Source organism: Carassius gibelio, chromosome B7, assembly GCF_023724105.1.
Source record: "Carassius gibelio isolate Cgi1373 ecotype wild population from Czech Republic chromosome B7, carGib1.2-hapl.c, whole genome shotgun sequence".
NCBI lineage: Eukaryota > Metazoa > Chordata > Actinopteri > Cypriniformes > Cyprinidae > Carassius > Carassius gibelio.
In genome coordinates, this window is record NC_068402.1 from 14,793,297 (window position 1) to 14,818,481 (window position 25,185).

Below are 25,185 nucleotides of genomic sequence, written 5' to 3' on the forward strand. Positions count from 1 at the left end.
TAAAAACTATACAAAGCAGTCTTGACAGCAATTGTAGAATTGTGTGTGTGTTTTTTTTTTTTTCATGGAGACAGCTACATCTCGGGTCTCAGGGTTCCCTTTACACTAGTAAACACATCTAGGGACTCACATGTGCACAACACCTAAGCACGTTCATAGCCAAACACACACATGCACACTCACACACACCCTCTCCTGCTCTGTCAGCTGAACTGACAGCAGTAATGAGTTTCTTCTCCCCTCTTCTCTGCATAAGCCAACTGGCACCCACTCAAGGGAATTTTTCTGGCTGAATTGTGGCCATTAATCACAATCTAGGGCAAGGCAGTGGTATTAGAGTGTATGCAGCAAGCCCAGATACTTTTAAAACTGACTGGAAACAGGGAGAATAGAGGAAGTGATGTAGCTTTCAAATTCAGCCATTGGCTGAAGCTCAACAACAGACGACGTCCGAGTTTGTCACTGTGAACACAATTACCGCAAGAGGAACGGTGTCCCATCAATCATACTCAACAAGACTGATGGACATTTACCAGCTCCTCTACGTCTTAATAAATGATGACAAAAAAAAAAAACATCAAAAAAAGCCACACACATGCATACCGCAAACACACACACACACACACACACACACACACCGTAAATCACATCCCCCACCTTCTCTATTAGCATGAAAACTTTGATTATATAATAAATCTGCCCTATTAATGAAAACGATTGAATTTGGAAAAACGTGTTATGATGGATGACAGAAAAGTGTGGCTTGGAGTGGGACCCTATTGTGTCAAATTCTCTCTCACATACACCACTTTCTCTGCCTATCTCTGCTGACAGAACAAGTGATGGAACGGTGTGCGTCAGGGTGAGTGTGTGGGTGTGAGGAAAGTGGAAAGTTAAGTTGGCCGTGGGGACTATCCACTATTCCCCCCTCTTCATCCTTCTTTCTCCCCCATCAGATCTTCCATCATCCTACCATACTAAGACAGCTGGCAGTTGGGTGCCCGTCCCTCGCTCTTTTCCTTTTATATTCCTCTTTTTTTCCTCCATCGGGGCCCCAAAACTGCCAGCTGACTACAGTCACTAGGGAAATCACCTCAGGGTTGATGTGCAGGTCCCTCTGATGCACAGGCCCCGCCCCTATACAGCACACACTCTAATCCATATGAATTCATGCAAATACACACACCCAGCGTGGAGCTAAGCCGACCCCGGTACTGTCCGCCTCGCTTCTGACAAATCACAAAGCAGTCGGGGCTGAGAGCTAGAATTATGATCCCAGACCCACAGCGTTAATGCGTCCGCTCACGGCATCAATCTAAAGACCTTTCCACTGCCACAGACAAAGAATCAATCACCACAACCTACGATCAATCATGGAAAACAATGAACTGCAAAGACAAAGAATCAGTCAAGCATAATAACACATCATGTATATAAAGAATACAGAAAAAACAACTGCTCATGAAAAGGAAATACACAATAAAACTGTTGGATATTTATGATAATATATCATATATATATATTTGACATTTTACAGTAAAACTATGCTGAAAAAACTAAATGGCAAAGTGTATTACTTGTTTTCAGAGAAAGCATTTTGAAAACTGCATTCTCCCGATCAATACAACAAGTGATGAGTAATATGGCCTTTTGTCAGTTGTTTAGATTCTATTTTTGTGGCGCCACACTGTGTAACCCCGCCCACTCTGAAATGTCCTTGTTCCAGAATTTACCTGAACTTCACAGAATCATTTCAAAACCGATAATTGCTTGTTGCAGAAAATCTGTCACATTGTGCCCAGGTTAGGATCATATTGATATGTTAAGCTAAATTGTGTGGGTTGAATAACTGACGGACAGACAGAAAGAGCGACAGAAAGATGGACAGACATACATGTAGATGGATAAATAAAAATAAAAAACATATCTAAATGTATGTTTTACATATTGTGCTGGTACTTGATTACAGTTCTTTGGACTAACAGGTGTAATTTCACTCTGCAGGTCAGTTCAACTCGGAGGTAAATTTGCTTGTTATATGGCTGAAAACGGTAAGTGGCTCAGTGTGTAATTACAGATCGAACGGCTTGTGTGAACATCTGTTACTGAGAGAGACTCCCTCTGAGCTCATGATGTCATTCTGTACCTACACTGTCACTGAACGCAAACAAAACCACATCCCTGTTGAAACCCAGTGACACTAATGACACCAGTGCTTCTGAGTGATAGCTGCTGCAGTACAGATGCAGTGGTCTCTTCTTTAATTCCATGCATCTTTATGAGCTACCAACATCCATTGCACAATTTCCCTGAAGCAAACTAAATAATATTTGATGCAGTTCTTCCATTGTGCTTATGTCATCATTTCCTGTTCTGTGTTCTGTGCAGTAGTGAGCTCAGCCCTCCCTTACATGAAAACCTCCTAAGTTATACATCTCCCCCCTGATGTTACCAAGCAACTGACACTAGTGGTAAAAGGTTAGAACTGCAAAGGTATTAATCTCTGACATGCTGAGGAAACGTTTTCCCTATTGAATTACTATGGTGTACAAAATGTGCTATACAAATAACCTTGCTTTGCCTAATTTTACCTTTGTATAACACTGAGTGAGGCGATACAATTTGACTAATTAAATAGCTCAAAAAATACTAATCAATACTAGCTTTAGAGTAGATAAAGGTCTAAAATTAAGTTCTCTTCTCAATGAAGTCTGCTAAGGATAATGTGTAATGTCTTCCCATAAAATTGTACTCGAAGGTATTCATCACCCAGCAAGTGCTGTCACATATCACTTCTGGGGATATTTTTTTTTTTAAATGTCAATGCGGTGTTATTTGAGCAAAAGCAACAGTACAAAACCTAATCTTTGCTGCAAATTCTAGCTTTTCTAGCCCAAGAACACTCAGTTAAGGCCATATGGAACAAATTGTAAAATTACAGAGCAGAGGGGCAGCAGTCCCCAGCATTATCCTCCATTTCTTGAATTTTCTCAGTGCAAAGCACTCAATTGCAGGCTACACTGAAGAGGAAAACATGATGGAAAACACTGCCCATCTCATGATCCGACAGCTGTGAACACAGACACTGAGGTTGTTTACATGAATGTGTTCATTAAGATTCATACAAGTGTGCTGTTGATGAGGATCCACTGACTTCTAATAGCCAGAAGATCTTTTAGAAAGGCATTTTTTTGTGCATCATCACGTTTGTGTGGTGCCCTTGAAAGAGATGGGGTCAGAGAAGCGAAGGTCCATTCTGGAATGAAATGCTCCCTTCCAGGTTCAAGGTTTAACCTCCAGAGTAGCCAGAGAACACATGCTAGTTTACGAATTCAGTAAGTTGTTTTCTCGGTTTAGGATGTACAGTATATTTTAAATGTCAATGACACTTTGTTGTTGATGAAATTGAATACTTTTACTCGCATTAAATTTTTTCTTTCAATTAAATGTTCTTTTGAATGTTATATTCATTTAAAAATAATGGAATAAATTAGGTTACAAAATATATTCAAACATAAAATAATAATTTAAAAAATGCAATATTTTACAGTTTTTCTTGTTTTTTTTTTTACTGTACTTTTGATCAAATAAATGAAACCTTGATGACCATAAGACACTTCTTTCAAAATAATAATAATAATAATAATAATAATAATTCCCCAAACGTTTGAAGTGTTTTCTGTCAATACATTTCAGTACTGAAAAAATCATTTTAAATAATTTCCCATGACCTACATTTAACCTTGAATTGAGTTTGTTGCAGTACATTATGTGCATTACTTAACTAATGAAATGCTTCCTCAGAATATTGTTAAAACTAATTTAGTCTGGTAAACTCGTCTAGTGTAATGTCTAAAAATTTGTTTTGAACAGAACTACTTAGTAAGTGGCCTGGTCCCCTGCTATCTACAATGCCTTCTGCACAGTACTAGCAGCTTAACCATCTCCCCACACAAAAGGGGGCATATTGAGTTAGCCTTCTCATTGAGGGCTGAGATTTAGCCCTAGTATTTATTTAATTGTCACTAAGGCCTACACAATATGTCCTCACTTTCCATGGGATTCATAAACAACTACCATTGTACCCTTAGGCAAATCACGTAACCCTAGATTGCTCCAGCAGGATTGTCCCTGTAATATATGTACTGTAATTCAGTTCAGGGAAGAATATTTTTTGAAAGTGTCTGCTGGATGACTACATATTGCTTTGATAAGAAAGTGTCAAGTACATCAGTTCACAGCAAGGATAAGACAAATTCACTGCCAGGAAATCAATGTCATGGCTCTGGAACTGTGGCCTCAGAAAAATGTGTTTTTTCTTTGGTTCTGAAACTTATTTGTTGCGTTTATAGATTTTGTTTTATGTTGTGCTTTGTTAGAAAAATCTTATTCTTGTTAACGGTAGAAAAAAATATGTTGACTTGTACGTTTGAATTTAAGGCAGTACATTTTTATTTTCATTTTTTAATTATAGTAGTTCATTGTGAATACAAATTATTGATCAACTGAAATGAAAATAAATTAATATGATAACTTATTATCTATTAGTATTCAACCTTAAGGATTGAAGAACACAATTTTTTTAGAAACTACAAACACGTCCAGTTCAGACAGCTAACATGACACATGATGCTTTTTTCAGAATGACTTGCCAGCATTCCATCCAAACCTCATCTAATTGGTTCCTGTGGAATTCCATCTTGGCCCCAGATGACCTGCTGACTACCTTTTAACCCCATCCCTTTCGTGTGCAGTCTCTTAAGTATATGACAAAGAATCAAAGAGGAAAAACTGCCCTCGCCAACATTTGCCTATATTTTTGTTTCTTTTTCTTTCCAAACAATGGCTGATGTTCGACTCTGAATAATCTATACACAGTCACACAGATCAGTGTGTAATGTACACATAAAACACAGAGATAACGCAATCTGATGTGGATTAACACTCTTAATGAAACTGTAAAACAAGAAGTGCAAACAATTGCCAATGATTCAAAGAGGACCATGATGTTATCCGACTGAGAGTCAGGGTGTTACGCCACCAGCGCTGCCGAGCAAGCAAATGCTTTGTGCGTGAAAAGGGATTTATTTGTGCCAGCCAAGTGTTGAAACAGCTTGGAAAAACACTAAACCAATGAAACAGATCTCTTATGACAGCATGACAAATCAAAGCTTTTCTCAGGGTGTGAGAGCATGTTAGAATCGCTGTGGTCTTTTAATGATTGCACAACGCCGATGCTGGTGTTAGGTGGGAAAAGCTCAGACCTATGTCACTGTTCAACCACCTATTTCATTCAAAGCCAAGGTCAATGTCGCTGGCCCCGAGGGGCCTGTGGGAGTGGAGTGGATGGGCGGCAAAGCGAATGGAAGAGTGAAGGCGTGGGGGGGGGGGGATGGTGTCGGAGGAAAGGACGAAAACAGGCAGGGGATATTCTGCCCCAGTGCACACACAGAGGTCACAGTTACCCAGCTGACCCCTCCTCCTCACCACCCTACTGTGACCTATAACCCTGGCATCACTGAATAAATGCAGAAAAAGACTGCAAGGGGGAGGGGAGGAAATAAAAAACGAGAGACGAGGCATGGGGGGGGGGGGTGAATGCTATGTGGAAAGTGATGACAAAGGGAGGCCAAAGACAGGCGAGTCAGTCAGTCAGTCAGTCAATGGGTGCAAAACACAAACCTGGTCATCCGCACAAAAACAACCTAACTGGAAGGACAGACCTGTCTGAGAAGTGACAAACTTAATGGTCAGTGACCACAACAACAGTAAGAAGACTGAAAAACGTTTGTGGAAATGTAAATTCTGCCATCATTTACTCACCCTGATGTTATTCCAGACCTGCAAGACCTTCGTTTATCTTTGGAACACAAATGATGATATTTTTGATGAAATCCGAGAGCTTTCTGACCCTGCATAGACAGCAATGCAACTGAAATTTTTAAGGCCCAGAAAGGGCATCATAAAAATAGACCATTTGACATCAGTCGTTCAACCTTATTGTTATGAAGCTACAAGAATACTTTTTATGCACAAAGAAAACAATTTTATTTTTTTATTTTTTTGCACACAAAAAGTATTTTCATAGTATTTTTTAAATTTCAGTTGCATTGCTGTCTATACAGGGTCAGAAAGCTCTCAGATTCCATAAAGAAAAAAATCTTCATTTGTTTTCCGAAGATGAACGAAGGTCTAACAGGTTTGGAATGATAACAGGGTTGGAGTAATTAATTACAGAATTTTAATTTCTGGGTGAACTATCCCTTTAATCATGACTGTTTATGATTAAAATATAGGCTAGCAAGTCATCATTCATGGCTGTGACATAACTAAAACCTATTTGCTCTTATAGAAAAAAAGCTTATCTTTTCCATCTTAATAAAAAACGCATCATGCGGAAAAGAAACCTGCTCTCCTCAAGTGAAATCATAGGGCCTTTAAATGAACTCTGCCCTGTCAAACCACTCGGGAGACATCAAGATTGAACTAAAATGCTTTACTAAATTACTAACAAGAGAGATGGATGTTCTTTGAAGTCTAAAGCAGCCCACAACAATCCCATCTAGAATCTCCAGAGAGAATGACAGAGAGATGAGAGATACAGGAGAAGATTAGTAAGATGTGACAGGCCACAGTGCCTCATTGCACCCTCCCTTTATCTGTTCCTCATCCTCCTCTTCCTCTTGAGCTTCCACGCTTTTCTGCCAATCTTCCAACAAGATGTCTGCGGAATGGGGGTGAACAGGAAGTGGGTGTTTTTATTGGTGGATGGCTCAGGGAGGGAGGTTTTTTACTGGTGGATGGCTTGGGGGCTGTAAAGTGTGTTTAACAGGACTGGCTGGCTGTAAAGGTGCTGTTAAGTGTAGTGAAGCGCGGTGACGGGGCAGTGGATACGGAGGAAAGGGGACGTCTGGGAGGAGTTGGCACCGAAAGCTGGCACACACTCCACAGCACATGAACACATTCGGACAGACAAACACAAATGGTGAGTGAGCCGACAAAATAAAGACAAGATATTTCAGTAGATAAAAATGTAGAGGCTCAGAGACAACACAAAAACACACAAATAAAGAATAACATTATTGTTCAAGATTTTTTTTCTTTCATTTTTTAATAAATGAATACTTCTATTCAACCAGGATGTGTTAAACTGATCAAAAGTGATAGTAATTAATTATCTTTTACAGTTACAAAAATAATATTTAAATAAATGTGTTTTTTTCACTTTCTGTTCATCATAGAATCCAAAAAAAGCACTTTAATTGTTCTCACGAACATTGGACATTTTATAAAAAAAATAAAAAAAATGTAAATACATTAAAAAATACATTAAAACAGAACACAGTACTACTCAAATAAATGTAGCCATGTTCAAACCATTGCATTCTGATGTCATTTTTTATATAAATGAATGCTTATAAACTGGACATATATAATTCTTATAAATACATAAACAATAAATAAATAAAATACTATACTTTACTATAATATAATACTCCTAATTGTCATAGTTTACTTAAATTCTCAAGTCAAGTTTAAAAAGAGTCTCTCTCTTCCTTACACACACACACACACACAAACATACACACACACACACACACAGTAAAAGAGGTGCCCCCAGAATGGAAAAGTTGTCCTGCCTCTCGATGATCTCTGACCTCCTCTATGACCTTCCAGCCCTTGCCTTTAACCTCCATTACTGAGGAATTCTCTCAACGAGCCCTAAAGCCCACACTCTAAAACCAAGAAAGGAGTGATCACAGGACCTCTTTTCACTTGCTTGTTTGGGAAAAAGCAGGGGTGGTCCTGAGACATCCGGACAGAATTCATTTACAACCTCTGCCCCTTGCAGTGCCTCCAAATGAAGCCCCTTTCTTAACCAAGTGGAAAAATCCTCTTAACAATGGCCTTGAATCTTAAAGTGGACCTGAAGAGGTCAGACGGGTAGAGCCTAGAGCCTATGGTCAATGTAAAGGCCATTACCAGTCTTAGAAAAAATAGTTCTGATTCAAGAAACTGAATATTAATCAACTGACAGATTCTAATGCCGTGCTTAACATAATCATCACAGGAGTTGAGAGAAAATACTATCAATGAACTGCAGAATAGCAACAACTCAAAGCTGTGAAGAAATAAGAAGCTGCCTGAAGTTTAGAGTGTGAATGACAGCTGTTTTTCTTTCCTGCTTCAGACCGCCATTTATCATCAGCATGCCATCCAACTCACCGCTAGAATGACAGATTTGTTAAAAGGCAGAGAATAAAAGATAGGGGGGAGGGTGTGAGAGACTTGAAAAATGGGCTAGAATATGAAACATTGCAAAAAGACAGAAACAAGAATGTGGTAATACTCTGAGGTAAGACTCATGAAATGGGTATAAACCCTGGGAGAAAACAGAAAGAGAATAAAATGGAATTTCAGAAGTATAGAGTGTCAGACTGACATGAATGACACATGTGAGGAGGGCTGCCACACTGACACACAGCAGTTTGTGTTTATGTGACAGCTGCTTCTGCTCTCTCCTCTGCCAGTTTTAGGAGAGTGTGAATTTCAGATGTACCCACTTCCCTTTTCTGGCTGTGAGCCATCTCTCCACTCACCTCTCAACCCATTCAAGCCTTGCCAACAAAAAAAGAGAGAGGCTCACATGGATTAGATTATGATTCTAACAGGCAAATGTGTGTGGAACAGGGGAATCTGAAACATGACTCATTTCCTTTTACCTTTAGTTGTTGACCTTGCTGGAAGTCTGCCCGGATTCCATGAATACATGAGGGAATAAATATGTTGACTTATGCACGGAAATCAACACATCCCTAAATGATTATGATCTGCAAAGATGATCTGTATTAAACTGAAATGCCTTTCAAACAAGCTACAACACAGTTTAGGAAACGCAGCTTCTCACATTTAGGCAGTAACTCTACAAGGGATGGCTTTGTACCCTAAAAGGTCCATATTTGTACCTTAGGGCAGTAAGGTAATACCTTTTAGAGGTAAGTAATTTACAAAGATGTCCCTTTAAAAGTACTGCCCCAGCAACAAGCTGTTGTTCTTCTAAAGGTACAATTTTTACACATACCAGAAAGCTGGGATGCCAATCATGTATTTTTATGCAAATTTTGTGATATAGCATAAAAAATGTTGGACACAAAGCTTATCCCAAATTTGACCTAAAAACATATTCACTCAACTCAATTTTGAAGACATGCTTATACACTACATCAATGGAAACACATTTAAAAAAAAAAGTGTAAAAAAAAAAAAAAGTTATCAAAGTCATTCAAATGTGACTGAAAAATAAAGTTAATGTGGAAAAAGTTATTTTCTGTGATCTGTGGTTTTCATAGACACCAAAAGCAGTCAAGTACAACTACCGCTGTTTCCGTAGTATAAATTAATATCTTGATGTTCAAAGGAGCCAACACTGATTGAAAACCCTCAAAACCTCAAGTGAGATAAAACACTTGAGCTCCCCTTGAGTCTCGATCGAGATACATCTGCTACAAGATGGCAAAATTATGATGTATTTCCATGATCCGTTCTGTTGTGTCATTTTATTTAGAGTGCCACACACAAATAACTGTTAAAACACTTTTTCTAGAGAAGGTGAGGAAAGTGAGGTGTTGAATAACACCTCATCTGGCATAATGGCAGATGCTACAGGGTCCCTGGACAGATCTCATTCTATATTGACTCTAATTTTAGCTCTTTAATCCTCCCTTATTCAATCACTCACCACCCCACTCCTCCATATCTTACCTTTCCTGCATTTAAGAGCTCTGCTCATCCCACAAAGCAGTAATGGTAAAACCTAGGCTGACTTGCACTAGGTACATAACCACCATAGACACTGAATTCAACCTATTGATCAATATAGGTTTGTAAAAAAAAATTATGTGAAGAAAAGTGTGTGTGGGGGTTGGGGGGGTTGGGTCCTGTCAGGATTGTTGCTAAGGTGCTATGAGTGATTGTTGCTATGCAGTTGCAATGGAGGAAAAGAGTCAAAAAAGCCCACCCCAAGTTTCTGTTGTATTCTGATCTCTAGAAATGTGTGGGGCCATTTTTCAACCTACAATACTGCTCAAAAAATTGGGGTTAGTAAAAAAAAAGCTTTATAATATGAAAATATATTCATATTATGCTGTTATTTTTAACTTGCTATTCATCAAGGAATCCTAAATAACATTATCACCATTTCCACAACTGTTTTCAAAAGATGGCCATTTCAACTGTTTTGATAATAATAAGAAATGTTTCTTGAGCACCAAATCGGCATATTCAAATGATTTTTGAAGAATCGTGTGATACTGTTGAAAACTCAGCTTTTACATCACAAAGTTCACCACTAAAAATGCTAAACAAATGCTGATTTCAATAACATTCATCAGTGCCTCAGCACATCGGACACTCAAACCACACACAAAAAAGCAATAGGTTTTAAGTGTCTCTAATTTGGTCCTGTAAATTACCCACCATCCATCTCTCTCTTTCTCTCTTAATTAGGGCTCTCTTCCTCTCAAGCACTTTCCCTCTTTCTCCCTTCTTTTCTCCATGCCCCATTGTGAGGCAGTTCTGACCTGAAAGCATGTGTCATTGAGCTCCATGTCAGTGGGGTGCGGTTGGGCTTCTGAACAGAAAAGAGGGGGCTTGTGGGATTGCGGGGTTGGGTGGGAGGAGCCTGGTTACTGGACAAAGACAGAGGTAGGACATGGATTGTTGAGTGATGGAGAGGAAGCCAGCGGAGAGAAGGGGCCAAATTCAGAGAAAGAGCAGGCCCCCTCCCCCATTACCCTGCACGACAGCCCTATAACCGCCTCTGCTTTGATGGTTGTGTGTCAACATGTCCTCCCCTCCAGTCTGACCAACAAAACAGCTCTCATTCAACACCCAGGTTTAGTTGTTGACACAAAACGGCCAGCAAAAATGTCAAATCGAATTGGAAATGTCTGAAGGGAAGCTCATAATAATGACAGCGAAGCAGGTTTTTATTGGAGCTTCCTGCTTCTCGTTCATTCTCCAATGCTTTGCAATTCTTTACAATCTGCCTTTTCATCGCTCTTGCATTCATCCATCGAGGTGACCGTACCCGGGGCACTCTTATCATTTCTTATCATCATAAAGTGCATTTGACAGCAGAGAACTATATATTTGAGTATGTGTTTGTGTTTATTTGCAGTTCCATCTTCAGTCGTCCCTGGCCTTGTTTCCTCTGTCGGTTTAGCTTTGCCATCTTAATTCAAGCAAATCCCCTCCAGAGTTGACAGGGTCAATTGCATCTCAAGAAGGCTGAATGAGACGGTGAGAACAAAATAAATTAATACTTAAGGCTTAAACTCTTTCACAATCGACGCTGAAGAAAGGAACAAGAGTGCATGCGCTCCGATTGATCCCGGACAGCCGTTTGGTAATGGGCGGGGACTTTCATGATCAGTTGCTCGGTGACAGGCTCTAGGGGAGGGCAGGAAGCAGGAATAAACCGTGCGTCGCGATCCACTGTACCGTTTCCGCGATTCATTCAAAGCATGAAAAGCTTTCTGAGGCCCGACTAATGAGGATCCACAAGCAAAAAGGAGAAAGACAGAACGAGAAAAGGGAGGAGATGAAGAAAAAGAGGCAGCGAAGCCATCAAAGACGAAACATTTACAAAAATAAGTGTTTCCTGAAAGGGCAGTGTGATTGAGAGCAGCGACGGGAGCTCAGCACCCGACTGCGTGCTCACAGAAACAGTCGACAAGCAAAAAGAAGCAGCGTAATTTATGGAAAGAATGGCCGTTTTGGGTCTGGAAGGGGTTTTTCATTATATGAGGGGGGTTGTAAAGAAGCTCGCTAATCACACCCTCTTTTGCGATGGCAGCGTTCTCTCTTCACGCCAGTGGGCCGAAATTAGCCCAAAGTGCAAATTGAGCCGGTGTCTCCAAAAATGTGCACAAAACCAGAAAAGACACAAAAACACAGAGGCAAAAAAAAGAGGCCTTTGATCAGTTCGAGCACTAAGGAGCAGATCTATGTCACCACACTTAGCAGGAGAAAGGGCTCTCCCAGCAGTCTGTGCAACACTGGTGGTGTCTAAAAGGATGAAAGAGTGCTGTAATGGGTGGAAAGCCTCTTGTATGCTAAAGCGGCCCGACTGGTGGTCGGCCATTACACATCTTCCTCTTTTTATTAGTCTCAATGTGCTGGCTACACAAACAACCTGCCTGCATTGTCACAAAGACCCTTGGCAGCAAAGAACCAGGTACATTTAACTAATTTCTACTGTAAATGTCTCATTGAGGTGGGGGGGTGGGGCTAATTTACATTTTGAAAAGACTTTAGCAAGTTTCCTTACTAGACATTACACACAGTGATATTAAATCTCTTCCATTCCATCCTGTTATCACCTCTCTCACACTCTTGCTCCTAGGTGTCTCTAATAATTTGCTATCTCCAACATGGAAATGAGTTTGTGCCTATAACACACCATGAGTACACATCAGCGTTTCATGCGCCGCTATTCAATCTGCAGCACAACAGTGAAAGATATCATATTTCAACAGAGCATGCAGTCTGAATTGAATGTGATGAGATAAAAAGACAGTAATGTGAAAAAAAAAGCCAAGACCCTGCCAGCACTCAAAAACAAAAAAAGGGTGGAAACAAATGATTCTTATGGGCTATATAATATGAATCCCACAAATAGATGCACAAGTTATCGATCTGAATTATGTATGACAAATTCTTTGCCGAATGAACTCATTGAATCAGTTTACTGAAAATAAGAGCTTATTGTAATCAAGCTCATCAGTTCAGTTCATCATTGCAGAAATGTAACAGAAGTAGCTATAGATCTTTTGATGTATTTCTGAGTTGAACCAATATCGGAAAAATGTAGAGGACTTGGTTCCCTCAGGTGGTTATTGATCGGATGGGAGCTTACAGTTGCTTGACTTACAAGGGTAACAAAACATTTTTGAGTGAGAGAAGGTGCACCATACAACTCTAAAGGCCAGTTAACACTGCACCGACCAACAGCAACAGACATGTTTGGTTTGTGTCTCTTGGTGTGAGGTGAATTGACCTTTAAGTGCAATCCAAAACAATGAAAGCAAACACAAAATGTGATGAAGATGTCCTAAATCGCAATGTAATACTATGAAACAGGATTTCCCCACTTTATGTTTACTAGTCAGTCTGTCAGGTATATGTACAAATCACCACACAAATACACAGCAAGCAAGATAAAAAAGTGATTGAGAACAACATAAAAGGAAATGACAGAATGAAGTAAGATCCAACTTATCGACTTCAAATACAGCTATGGATTTTGCCTCATGTCATAATAAGAATCCCAAGGCAGTCTGTAAAAAACCCATGTAATGACTTGAAGATCAAACTCTATCTCCAGCAAGACATCTGTAGGAACTATTAGAGTCTCATTGATTGTAGTTTAAGGCCCGAGGGAAGTCCGCTCACGCACATGTACTGATGAAAAATGAGAAGAACGTCATTTCGGCTGTGTGAGAGTTGCCCTGCAGATAGGAGAGTGAGACTCATGTTGGCCATTAAGCCTGTTCTTCCTTTCTCCGGTACACTTGTAAAGATTCATGGATAAAGAGGCCGTGCCCTGAGAACTGGTACCCTGATACTCTAGACACTCATCATTCCATCTGAAACCAAGCACGCACGTTCCCGCTCACCTGGAACATTACTTAATTATTTGTCACAGGTCAGACAATGAAAGAAAAATGTACAAAGACACAAACAGTGCTCACAGAGCTCAATGTCAATGCTCAAGCTCACAGTGCAGGGATCAAAAGGTCACTAAACGACCTTCATATCAGTCATGATCCTACAGATCTGATCAATATGAACCAAAGCTGAGGTCATCCATTACACACAAGCTGACAAACGGGACGTGTGCACCCAGACTATTACTGGTGGCTCTGCTAAAAGCACTGGTTTTATTAATGGGATTTGAACATGAAAGGAAAGAATAGCCAGTCTTGGGTGTAGTTATATGGTGATCTATTATATAATATACCTGTTACTGAAACTTTTCTGTGGTGGCGGACATCTCCAATCATTTAATCCACTCAAACCCCAGCACTTTCTTATAATTAACCTTAAATTTACATCCGTCTCCATCCAATCAACAATCAGTAGGTGGAACCAAGCCACTTAGAAAGTTGAGACAATGTTTGTCTCCATTTCTGGAGAAATCACAACATATACAGTACTTTAATATAAAAAAGGAAACTGCTGATCCTAAATCATGTAATTGCTCAAGTGCTCCACCAAAACCTTTTTTACAAAATACCCCTTTTCCTTCACAAGTTTCACAACCTTCATTCGGTGAGAAGCTGGCTGTTATTTTCATCTGGCTGTTATTTTCTCATTTTAAAGGTAATTTCTTTCTAAATGTGCTAGTCATTTCCTTCCAATTTCATAGAGCTCTGTTCAAATTATAATATGTATTGCAGGCAGCACTTTCTTATTCCATATTTAAATCTTGGCTGTGTGTGCTCATTTTGCGCATACCCAGACCATACGGTATACTGATGGTACAGCTATAGCTAATGCACCACATCAATTATATGAAAATAATAAAGAAAACATTCTGCCAGATAACGTTACGCTTTTATGCAACCACTTTTCATTATGCTTGTCCACCCAGCTCAGCTTGCCTATCATTCAGTCTGACACAGACCTCGATTTTCTATGCTATTATATTTGCATCCCACTCCATCTCCCAGCTATTGTTGTTCACCCGATATTTATGCAGAAAGCACACATACTCTTATCTGGCCCTAATGAGAAATCGAACAAGGTGTTAAAAAGTAACTGCAAACTGTCCATTCAGACTATGTGTGCTATGGATTCATGCATCCATTCTGTACACAAGCTGGCGATAGAGCTTAATCTGTATCAATAAAGGAAATACACTCTTTTTGTATTATTAAATTATTATTTTATATAAAATAAAAAAAGACAAATATTTATAAAACATAACACTGACCTGGGAGAATAACAGAACCACATACACACACAAACACACACATGATATGATGTATGTACAGCGGGTCAAATAAATATTGAACATCACCATTTTTCTCAGTAAATATATTTCTAAAGGTGCTGTTGACAAAAAATTTCTCCAGATGTGGGTAATAACCCAAGTAATCTATTAATACAAAGAAAACAATACAAATAAATTCAGAAATTAGGTAATAAAATGAAATGACCCAGTGTAAAATATTGGACACGCTTACTGAAATGTATTTAATACTTTGTCCAAAAGCCTTTGCTGGTAATGACAGCTTCAAGACGCCTCCTGTATGGAGAAACCAGTCGCATGCATTGCTCAGGTGTGATTTTGGCCCATTCTTCACAGTCTTCAAATCTTGAAGGTACCATGGGCCTCTTCTATGAACTCTGATCTTTAGTTCTTTCCATAGATTATCTATTGGATTTAGGTGAGGTGATTGGTTGGGCCATTCTAGCAGCTTTATTTTTTTTCCTCTGAAACCAAATGAGAGTTTCCTTGGCTGTGATTGGGATCATTCTCTCACTGGAATGTCCACCCTCATTTCATCTTCATCATCCTGGTAGAAGGCAGCAGATTTTTATCAAGAATGTCTCAGTACATTTTTCCATTCATCCTTTCTTCAATTATATGATTTTTGCCAGTGCCACACCATGATGCCATTTGAGCTCCAAACTTGGTGTGTATTATGGCATCCAAAGAGTACAATTTTGTCTCATCTGATCTGACCAGACTATCTTCTCTCAATATTTCACAGGCTTGTCTAAATGTTGTGCAGCAAACTTTAAACTTGCTTCAGCATGCTTTTTCTTCAGCAACAGAGCCTTGTGTAGTGAGTGTGCATACAGGCCCTGGCGGTTGAGTGCATTACTTATTGTACTTATCATTTTCTTTGAAACAACTGTACATGCAAATTCCAGGTCTTTCTGGAGCTCTCCACAAGTGATCCATGGCTCTTAGAAAACTCTTCTGATAATCCTTTGTCAGAAATCTTGCGACGAGCACTTGGTTGTGGCCAGTTTATGGTGAAATTATGTTCTTTCCACTTCTGGATTATGGCCCCAACAGTGCTCATTGGAACATTCAGAAGTACAGAAATCCTTCTGTGACCAATGCCATCAGTATGTTTTGCAACAATAAGGTTGCGCAGGTCTCGAGGGAGCTCTTTGCTTTTACCCATTATGAAATGTTTCTTCTGTGACTTTCACTTTGGTCATCATCTTTTTATAGACCACCAGTTGGGACTGAACCAACTAATATTAATTTCCACTGACAAGGGGCAAGACTGCTTTGTAATTACTGATAGATTTCAGATGGTGTCTTCTTCATGTGTTCAATACTTTCTCCCTGTGTCATTCTACTTTACTACACAGAACTTAATTTCTGAACTTATTTGTATTGCCTTCTTTGTATGTATGGATTACTTGGGTTGTTACCGACATCTGGCAATAAATTTCATTTTAACAGCACCTTTAGAAAAATATTTACTGAGTAAAATGGTGATGTGTTCAATACTTATTTTACCCGCTGTATGTATGTATATATATATATATATATATATATATATATATATATATATATATATATATATATATATGTATAAAATATATTATATAAAATCGCATGCGTTTATCATGCGCATCTCGTCAGTAAAGCTGGTTCTGAGATTAGTAGTAAATCTCCTGCACATGCTTTCATATGGAGCAGCATTTACTACACAGAGCCGTAGATTATTGATTAGCTATGCAATATCGCATTCATTATCAGATATAATGCCTGTGATAATGAAAGCGGTTTGCGTAGCTTGTCAATTTGTGGTTAATCACAATGAATTGTTTGACAGCACTAATATTTAATCTAAATCAAATTCAAAATTAATCCAAAAACATTAATTATTTAAAAGATATGCGTATATGTTTACATTTAAATAATTAAAAATAAACATTTTATGATAAAACCAAGTAGTGACAAAACCCTTTAGCATAGGGAATTTCTCCTAGGTTCATCTCATGAAAGGCAGTGGGATACAGCAAGTCCTGCTGAATTTGATGGGAAAGGGCCTGATGGCTAAGAGCTTATTCTCTCTGAAGCACGATATAATAACAGCAAGAGACCCTGAATTCCTCACATCATCACAAAAACACAGTTTCACATTAACACTGCCGTGCGCTTTCAAATTAACACTTGCCTGACATCCATTTAATGACCAACTCTGCTCTCCCCTCGGCTACCATTTACTACGCCAGCACAACTACCTCCTGCTAACTGCTAACGAGAACATAAAGAACTCTCCATAAGGCCCTTCTCTGTTTTCTTTCTTCTTATGCCCTTTATATTTAGCCAGCATCTGTATGAAAAGATCAAACACATTTTGGACGTCATGAGAGCAGACAAATGATAATAAGTCATCTTTGGTTGCCATAAACACATGCTGAGTTTATGAAAATCCAATCATAAGCACAATACAGTAACAACTTTTCAGTACTGGACAGGAACAAGGCCCGATTCATAAGGGGCCACGGTGGGTAAGACGACTAGAAAAGCAAATTTAGCCTTGGTGCCTGTGACCAGCAAGTGGGCGAACAACAGCACTCCAGATTATTGTGACGCCGACAAAAGCGGTGCAAAAAGAGCACAGCATGGCCGGGTTTAATAGTTACGTTCAATACAAGAGCCAGAGATTTAGTAATATAAATCACAACACAAGCACGACTGAGAGCGCCACAGCAGCGCACAAAAGGCAGACTGGATCCAACAAGCCAATTTATCTTCAGAAATAGAAGGAGCCCATTGTCCATATATCAAATGGCCTGTCCCAGACCCCTGTGTCCCTCATGTTCAGTTCATCCAAAGTTAATGTAGCCTGAGTCTACACCACGCCGTGCTTGAACACTGCGCCCTCTGTGGAAGACCCAAAGCACACTGCAAATGAGCTGGCAGTGGCTTCTGTCAAACTCACTTTAACTTCTCGGGACAATCTTCTCGCACCAATATCTGCTGGCAGAGGTGTATCTAGACATTTTTCACTGGGGTAGCCCATTTGGGGAGGAGACTCATCCAAGGGTGAAACAGGAACAACAACAACGAACGTTTTTGTTTTCTTTTACACCCAACAAATGTATAAAATCTTTATAAAACATTATATTATATGACGTCATGTAATATAATAATATTTTGTCCTTTGAATTTCCGTCTAATGAAAGATGTTAACACATTTTGATTTTTGATTTACAGAAAAAGCTGCAATTTATTTCTTTAGTCACTATTAATTTATTATAATGATATTTATTATACTATTTATTACATTAAGTATTGCTATGTATCTGTAAGTTCTGTTTAATAAAAACATTAAAGAGAAGGGTCAGTATATAATATAATATAATATAATATAATATAATATAATATAATATATGTCCAACTTTATGATGTCAATGTCAAGTCTTTTTTATCAAATCAGCTGTCAGGGTTTATTATTATTTGTTATTATTGTTATGTAGGGATATGCGGGTATCAAATTTTCCTGTTGCGATTAATTGCTCATGTTTTTATCACATTAAACGGTATTATCACGGTATTGAAATTTAGTTTAATAATAAATAATACAGTATAAAGGGTTAAAAAACTGTTTTTCTTATAACAAAAATAACTGAACATTTAAATACAATAAAGCAATACAGAAAATAAAGTTTTTTGCAAAAGAACTATAAAGATCAATAGGTATCACTTTACAATAAGATCTCTTTAGTTCACCATTAACATTCACAATGAGTAATAGTTACATCTGCTACAGAAGTTATTAATCTTTGTTAAAAAAATAAAAGTTTTAGTTCATGTTAGCTCATTAAATAATGCAGTTGCAACTTTAGATTTTATCAGCGTTTTATTAAATATTGGAATACCTAAGATGAATGAATGTTCAGAAGAATTTTTAATTAGCAGTTTATGTTAACTAATGAATTAACTAATGTTAAAAATTAAGGCCTATTGTAAAATGTAAATAAAAAAAAAAGAAAAATCAAAACACTGAAAAAATGTCTATGTCATGTTGTAGTCCAGATTAAAATAGCCTATTAAAACGTAATCCTTAAGTATTTGGCACTGTGATGAACATCATAGCAAATACACAAATCTGATTGGCTATTTAAAATTATTAAATATGTTTTAGAAAGTAGGGCTGGTTTATTTGTGGTGTTTCACAAGGGTAAGGACTGCATTTTCTTCAGTTTATCGCCATGTGCTGTCAGAGAGTGAATGTGTTTTTTATTCAGCGCGTCCCTCACGTGTTTCTCCATGTGCTTCTCTTACGTTCTTGTTTACATCAGAGCGCACAGTCTTTCAAGCAGCATACAGCGGTGTTGTGCATTTTGAACAGTTGATGGGAATAGTATTCTTAAAATGCATTCCAAATTCTGAATAATTTGTAATATATAAATATTCATGGTATTTAGAAGTGCCCACGATAACAATATTGTTCATATTCATTACCGTGATATATCGCATTACCGAATACCAGCATAAGTCTATTGTTATGTAATTTTAACTATGTCATATTCGTTAATATGGAGCAATATATAATATAATATAATATAATATAATATAATATAATATAATATAATATAATATAATATAATATAATATAATATAATATAATATAATGTCTAAATAACTGCATTTTCATTATCATCATGATGGATGATGATAAAAACTGCTAGCAATTTTATCATTGATGTGTAAAACTAAAAATCTTTCTCTTTTACCTTTTCAAATATTTGCTATTAAAAAGCACTTGACAAAACAAAGTGGGGTGTGAAAATAACAGGGTCTTATCTCAGAATTAAAACACACTGAATGCTACTTACTAGCAGCCTGCACTCTGGCTTTGCGGCTCAAGACCAGCCCAAAGAAGTTTTGGGCTATGCATTCATAATCGCCCTCATCAGACGAGCCATCAGACTTGGTCTTCTGGAAGTGACCAATCAGAAGCGAGCCATTAGCAAACATGACATAGTTTTGGTCCTCCACTATCAGAGCTCCGTTGCGCCTCCACTGTGTGGTGATGGGTGGGATCCCCTCCACCTGACAGTGCAGCATCAGAGGGTGTTCCTGAACAGCAATGATGTCACTGGGCTCCAGAGTGAATGACAGCTCACCCCCACATGTCACACCTAGCAGATAAAAACACACACACAAAATAGACAAAGATTAAAAACTGCACAAAACAAACAATACAAACGAAAGCCTTTACTCAGAGATTTACAATTGAAAACAAAATTTTAACCAAAGGAATCAAATGCTGTATTGTGCTGCTGCTTAATATTTCTGTGACCTCCCCACCCATCTATTCTATTATCTATTATGAACACTGCTTGAGGGAACAGATAGAGGAGGCTGGAATATTTCTGTTAATCAGTCAAGTGTTCAAGATTATCTACTGATGTCAATCTCAAAATCACCAAGTACCATATAAATCAATTCATCTGCCTGCCAGATATCATTTATTAGTATAGTGAATGGGAAGAAATGGCTCAGTGCAATGAAACTGCAGTGAATGTGGTTGATAGTCATACATTCTGCCTAGATCAGCAGTACATTGAAATCCTAAATGTCTTCTTGCTTTAAGTAATTCACTGGCATATGCATGCATGTTTATTTGTAGATACTATACTATTAGAAAAGAGCTGTGAATTTTTTTCCAACCATACAATTATTTCCAAAGCTACTTGTTGTATGTTGGGTCACAGGAATGCTGGAGCCTATCCCAGAGTCTCAAGCCGTAGGCAGGGAAACACTTTGGACGGATGTCCAGTCCATCACAGTGTAACATTTTTGTTTAGTGTAAATATGAGAAAAAGAAAATGAGACCTTGTGGGGCTATTCATTTAAAAATGTTCAACACCAACAGCAAAATAAACACCACCACAACTTGTTGACCTTTTGAAGCTAGTTAATTATTTCTGAGTTCAGCTAAACTCTGCTTGGATACTCACTAGCATATTTTCTGTTTTGGCTGGTAAATTACAGTGGTTTATACCACCTATACCATGGTGGACCAACATCACCAGCTGAAATTATCCAAATTCATTAGCTAGACCAGATCCTGGTGCTAAGCAACATAAAAAAATGGAGTAATTGCCAGCTGAAGTGAAATCAAGGACATATGAAGAGAAATAAAAAAATAAGAGTGAAGAATTTCCTATTTAAATAGGCTACATTTTCTTGGTATTTAACATATTTATATTAGGGCTGTGGAAAAAATCGAATGCGATTTTCATGCGCATCTCATTAGTAAAGATGCTCCTGTAATTAGAAGTATATCTCCAGCACGTGTGTTCAGATCAGGGTTGCCAGGTGTTCACTACAAATCCTGCCCAGTTGCTTCTTAAAACGAGTCCAAAACTAGCCCAATCGCGTTTCCGGGAGATTCCCCGATAAAAATTGCTTCCCGGGGTTAAAATATAATTTTTTTGGAAAGGTTGCCCTGGTAAAATGCGCATTTTAGGGGCTAAATATCACGTTATTGGTATTGGGGTCGCTTTGACCAAAATTTTATTTGGGGTCGCTTTGATCAAAAATATCTTAATTTGTGTTCCTAAAATGAAAAAAAAGGTCTTACGATTTTAGAATGACATGAGGATGATTAATGACTAGAATTTTAAGAATTAATGACAGAATTTTCATTTTTGGGTGAATTAACCCTTTAACAAAAGTACTTCACACGTCACACATGGCCAGCACAAACCAACTTTTGGCATTAAAATAGTACTGACATAATTTGCTGATGACACGCAGTGAAGAACTAGTGGAGAAAAGGTGTGGACAGTTATTTTTGTGCCTGACTTTATTGAATATGTATTTGTAGAAGTATCCCTTTCAGATGTAAAACTTAAAGGGATAAGACTATTAAAATGAATCACATGGCATTATATAATGCCCAAAAATCATGTCTTAAAGCAGGCGGTAATAATAATGCGCGCTAATCTTGGTAGACTGTGCTGGTCAGAATTTTCCTCTCCAATCTGCACTTTTATTGACTTGCACTCTAACGCAAATTTGACCTGTTTAGTAAACCTGGCCCTAAGTCTCACTAAATGTCCACTTTTAATAACAATGTCTTCTAGCAAAATCACTGACACCCACACCAATGGCGATAAATAGCAGTCTGCCCTGACTTAAAAGCGATAAAAAGTAGAGCTTAGTGGACTCTCTTGTGCTCTGCACTGAAGATATCAGGTTTCAGTCGCTGGTGGGCTAAGCAGTAGCAGCCGCTGCCTGCGGCTCAGGAATCCATCTGAAGTTTGGCGGGTGGGGGGCACAAGGGCGCAGCTAGGGACCAACTCTGGCATAATCGCTCAAATTCCAGCCCCGAGATATACTCCCTTAAGGTACAGCCATGGAATGCATTGACTCACTCGTCCCTGCAGATCACATGACTAATAAATAAAGAGGGAGAGAAAGACAGAAACGCAGGTTCTCATTATGTTACTAAAGTGGTCTAAGAGGCTTGAATTATCTTTCCACGTCTTTCTCATTTCACTGCTGTTCCTCTCCAAGTTTCTCTTTTGCTCCTGCTTTATTTGTGAAGCAAGAATCATGCTCCTCTGTCAATCTTCCGGTTTTATTAACCAACGCAGTTTTTTTCTCTGGCTTCTTACAAGGTTTTATTGCAGCACCAGCAGGGCGACATTTTCAGGGTTACACACGTCCCCAAAGGACCTGAAAATTTCTCACTGGATTCTTCACTGTATCAGTGTTCAAATCTTCTCTTCCCTTAGATGATAAAGCACCAGCGTTGTACAGCATAACATTCATCTTTTTGAGCTTTGATGTCAATGTCGCTTATCCATATCTTATGACTAGAATTCCCTTAACTACAATGATTCATGTATATATAATATATATAAAGCAAGGGTGGTCTGATGCTGTGGTGCTTGATTTAATAGTCTGTTTTTTAAACCCTTGAAACTGAAGTCTATAAGAAAAGTTATTTTTCAAATACAAGCAATTCTTCGGAACTCTGCTATTCATTAAAGAATCCTGCAAACATGTACCATTGTTTTTATATTTTAAAAAAAGCACAACTGTTTTCCACATTAATATTGATAAGAAAAGTTGATTCCTTGATATGCTGATTTGGTGCTCAACAATCATTCTCAGAACATTTCTTATTATTACTATTAATATTTCAGAAGAATCATGTGACACTGAAGACAGGAGTAATGAATGCTGAAAATTCAGCTTTGCCATCACAGTGACAGTGAGTCTACTGTATGTTTGATCAATTTAATTTAATGCAGAACTGTTCAGCTGCGCCGATGGCACGCACCATACATGCTGCTGTGGGACACTAAACACTTTCGAGTTCTTGACAGCCACGGTAGCATTTTTTTGTGTTGTTTCCACCAGGGTGGCAATTTTTTTCATCACTAATTGATGGATGTCTAAAATATAAAAATAAGGAGAAGCCTAAAACAGGCCAGAGGCCTGACCCGCATCTGAACTATGACGTGAAAATTGGCCCGAAGCTCAGCCCAAGGGGCGTACAATTTCAGTGCCAAATTACAGAGTGTAAAATGACTTCAGAAAGATGGCGCCATTATGATGTTACTTTTACAAAGAGATTGTTAGGTCTATTAGTAAAATTTAGTCATTTATGTGCCAATCTTGTATACACACATTTTTTGTGTGATTCTGTTGTTTTGCCAATCAAAAAAATGAAAATATGAAACTAATATCACTTATAACTGTTTTTCTCTTGGACACTCTTCTTTGCTGCTCGCAGCTCTCTTTCCCTATTTTATAACTAAATGTTTATGCTTCTAAGCACAAACGTTCAATCTGGCTCTCTGCTAAGCAGGAAAGAAAGAGAGGCCACATCAACAGTAAGCCCATGCAGTTATTGATTAGTGATCTTTAAAGGAGGCTCCTTGAACTCAGATAAGGCATCAGTCAAACGAGAAGGAAAATACAAGAGATGCAAGAAAAGGCAAGGTGAAGAAATAATGAGATAAAATAAGAAATTAACAATATTAAAAGGATAGAAAGAAAGATGAGGAAAATAGCAAAAGTACAGCAGTAGTTACTCAATCCCGATGCAGGCTGATTGCAACCACTCCTCTTTCAAGAAGTGTTTTGGGTTCAAGCGCGACTGGAGCACCCTAAAGTTCAGGATTAGCTCAGCGTGAGTCCAGCAGCCTGCTAGGCAGACACACACACACACACACACAGTGCCTTTGAGTGATGCTCACACATGGGTTTACCACTGACACTCAAAACAACATGCCACACCACATCAGCCTCAATCACTATTCTCTCCACCCCTCAGAAGCCTACATTTTTCAGCTAGAAGGAAGAAAGAAATCTGTAGAAGAGATATTTTAAAAGGATAGTTCATGGTAGGAAGACAGGATTTTCATCAATGCACCCTCTGCTCACCTGAAACCCATTTGATTTTTTTTTTCTAAGAAACACAAAAGAAGCTATTTAGTTTAGAATTTTCAAGATTCTTTTTTTTTTTTTTTTTTTTTACAAAACACTCAAAGTACTTTCAAATGCCAGAATAAAAAATGGAATAAAATACCAAGAAAGTATAGATATAGACTTGTGCACTCAGCCTGCAAGTGTGTCTTCTAAAGACTTCTAAAGTCATGTGTTAGCTTGAAAAGATCATAATTTAATCCATTTTTTGTTTTGTTTAGAATTTGCATACAAACAGAAGAGCAACATTCAGAGAAGGACAACCTTAATTTCTTGCTTGTGTCAGTGTGCTATACTTGAATGATATGGTATATGGTTTTAAAACCCCCAGAATGTAGCATATATTATATATTTTGACCCCCCCCCCCCAACAAGGTAAAAGGATCAGTTAGTCAAAATGTACAATTCTGTCATCATCACTGCCTACCCTCATTTCATTTAAAACCTATGAGGACTTAGGAAATCCAAAAAGGTCACAAGGGTGTCATAAAACTAATTAATATGAATTGAGCAGTTTAATCCAAGCCTTTTAAAGAGTTTTAACCACATTATATAATAAACCGATTTATTTTAGGCTTTTAGTAACACCTAAACAATGATAAACATAAGGCCTTTTTGACCGTTACGGATCTTATTTTGGTTACCAGGACTTTCACTGGAGGGATAGAAAACTTTGAAAGGGTTTT

At 38.2% G+C, this 25,185-nt stretch overlaps 1 protein-coding gene across 1 annotated transcript in view; it reads right to left on the minus strand.

Annotated features, from left to right (window-relative positions):
* Positions 1–25,185, minus strand: part of igdcc3 (immunoglobulin superfamily, DCC subclass, member 3) — a 72,327-nt gene that overhangs the window by 42,954 nt on the left and 4,188 nt on the right. Inside the window, exon 2 of the mRNA XM_052560317.1 lies at positions 19,885–20,190. Within this exon, the coding sequence (XP_052416277.1) occupies positions 19,885–20,190 (306 nt within the window). The remainder of the gene's footprint in view (positions 1–19,884; positions 20,191–25,185) is intronic.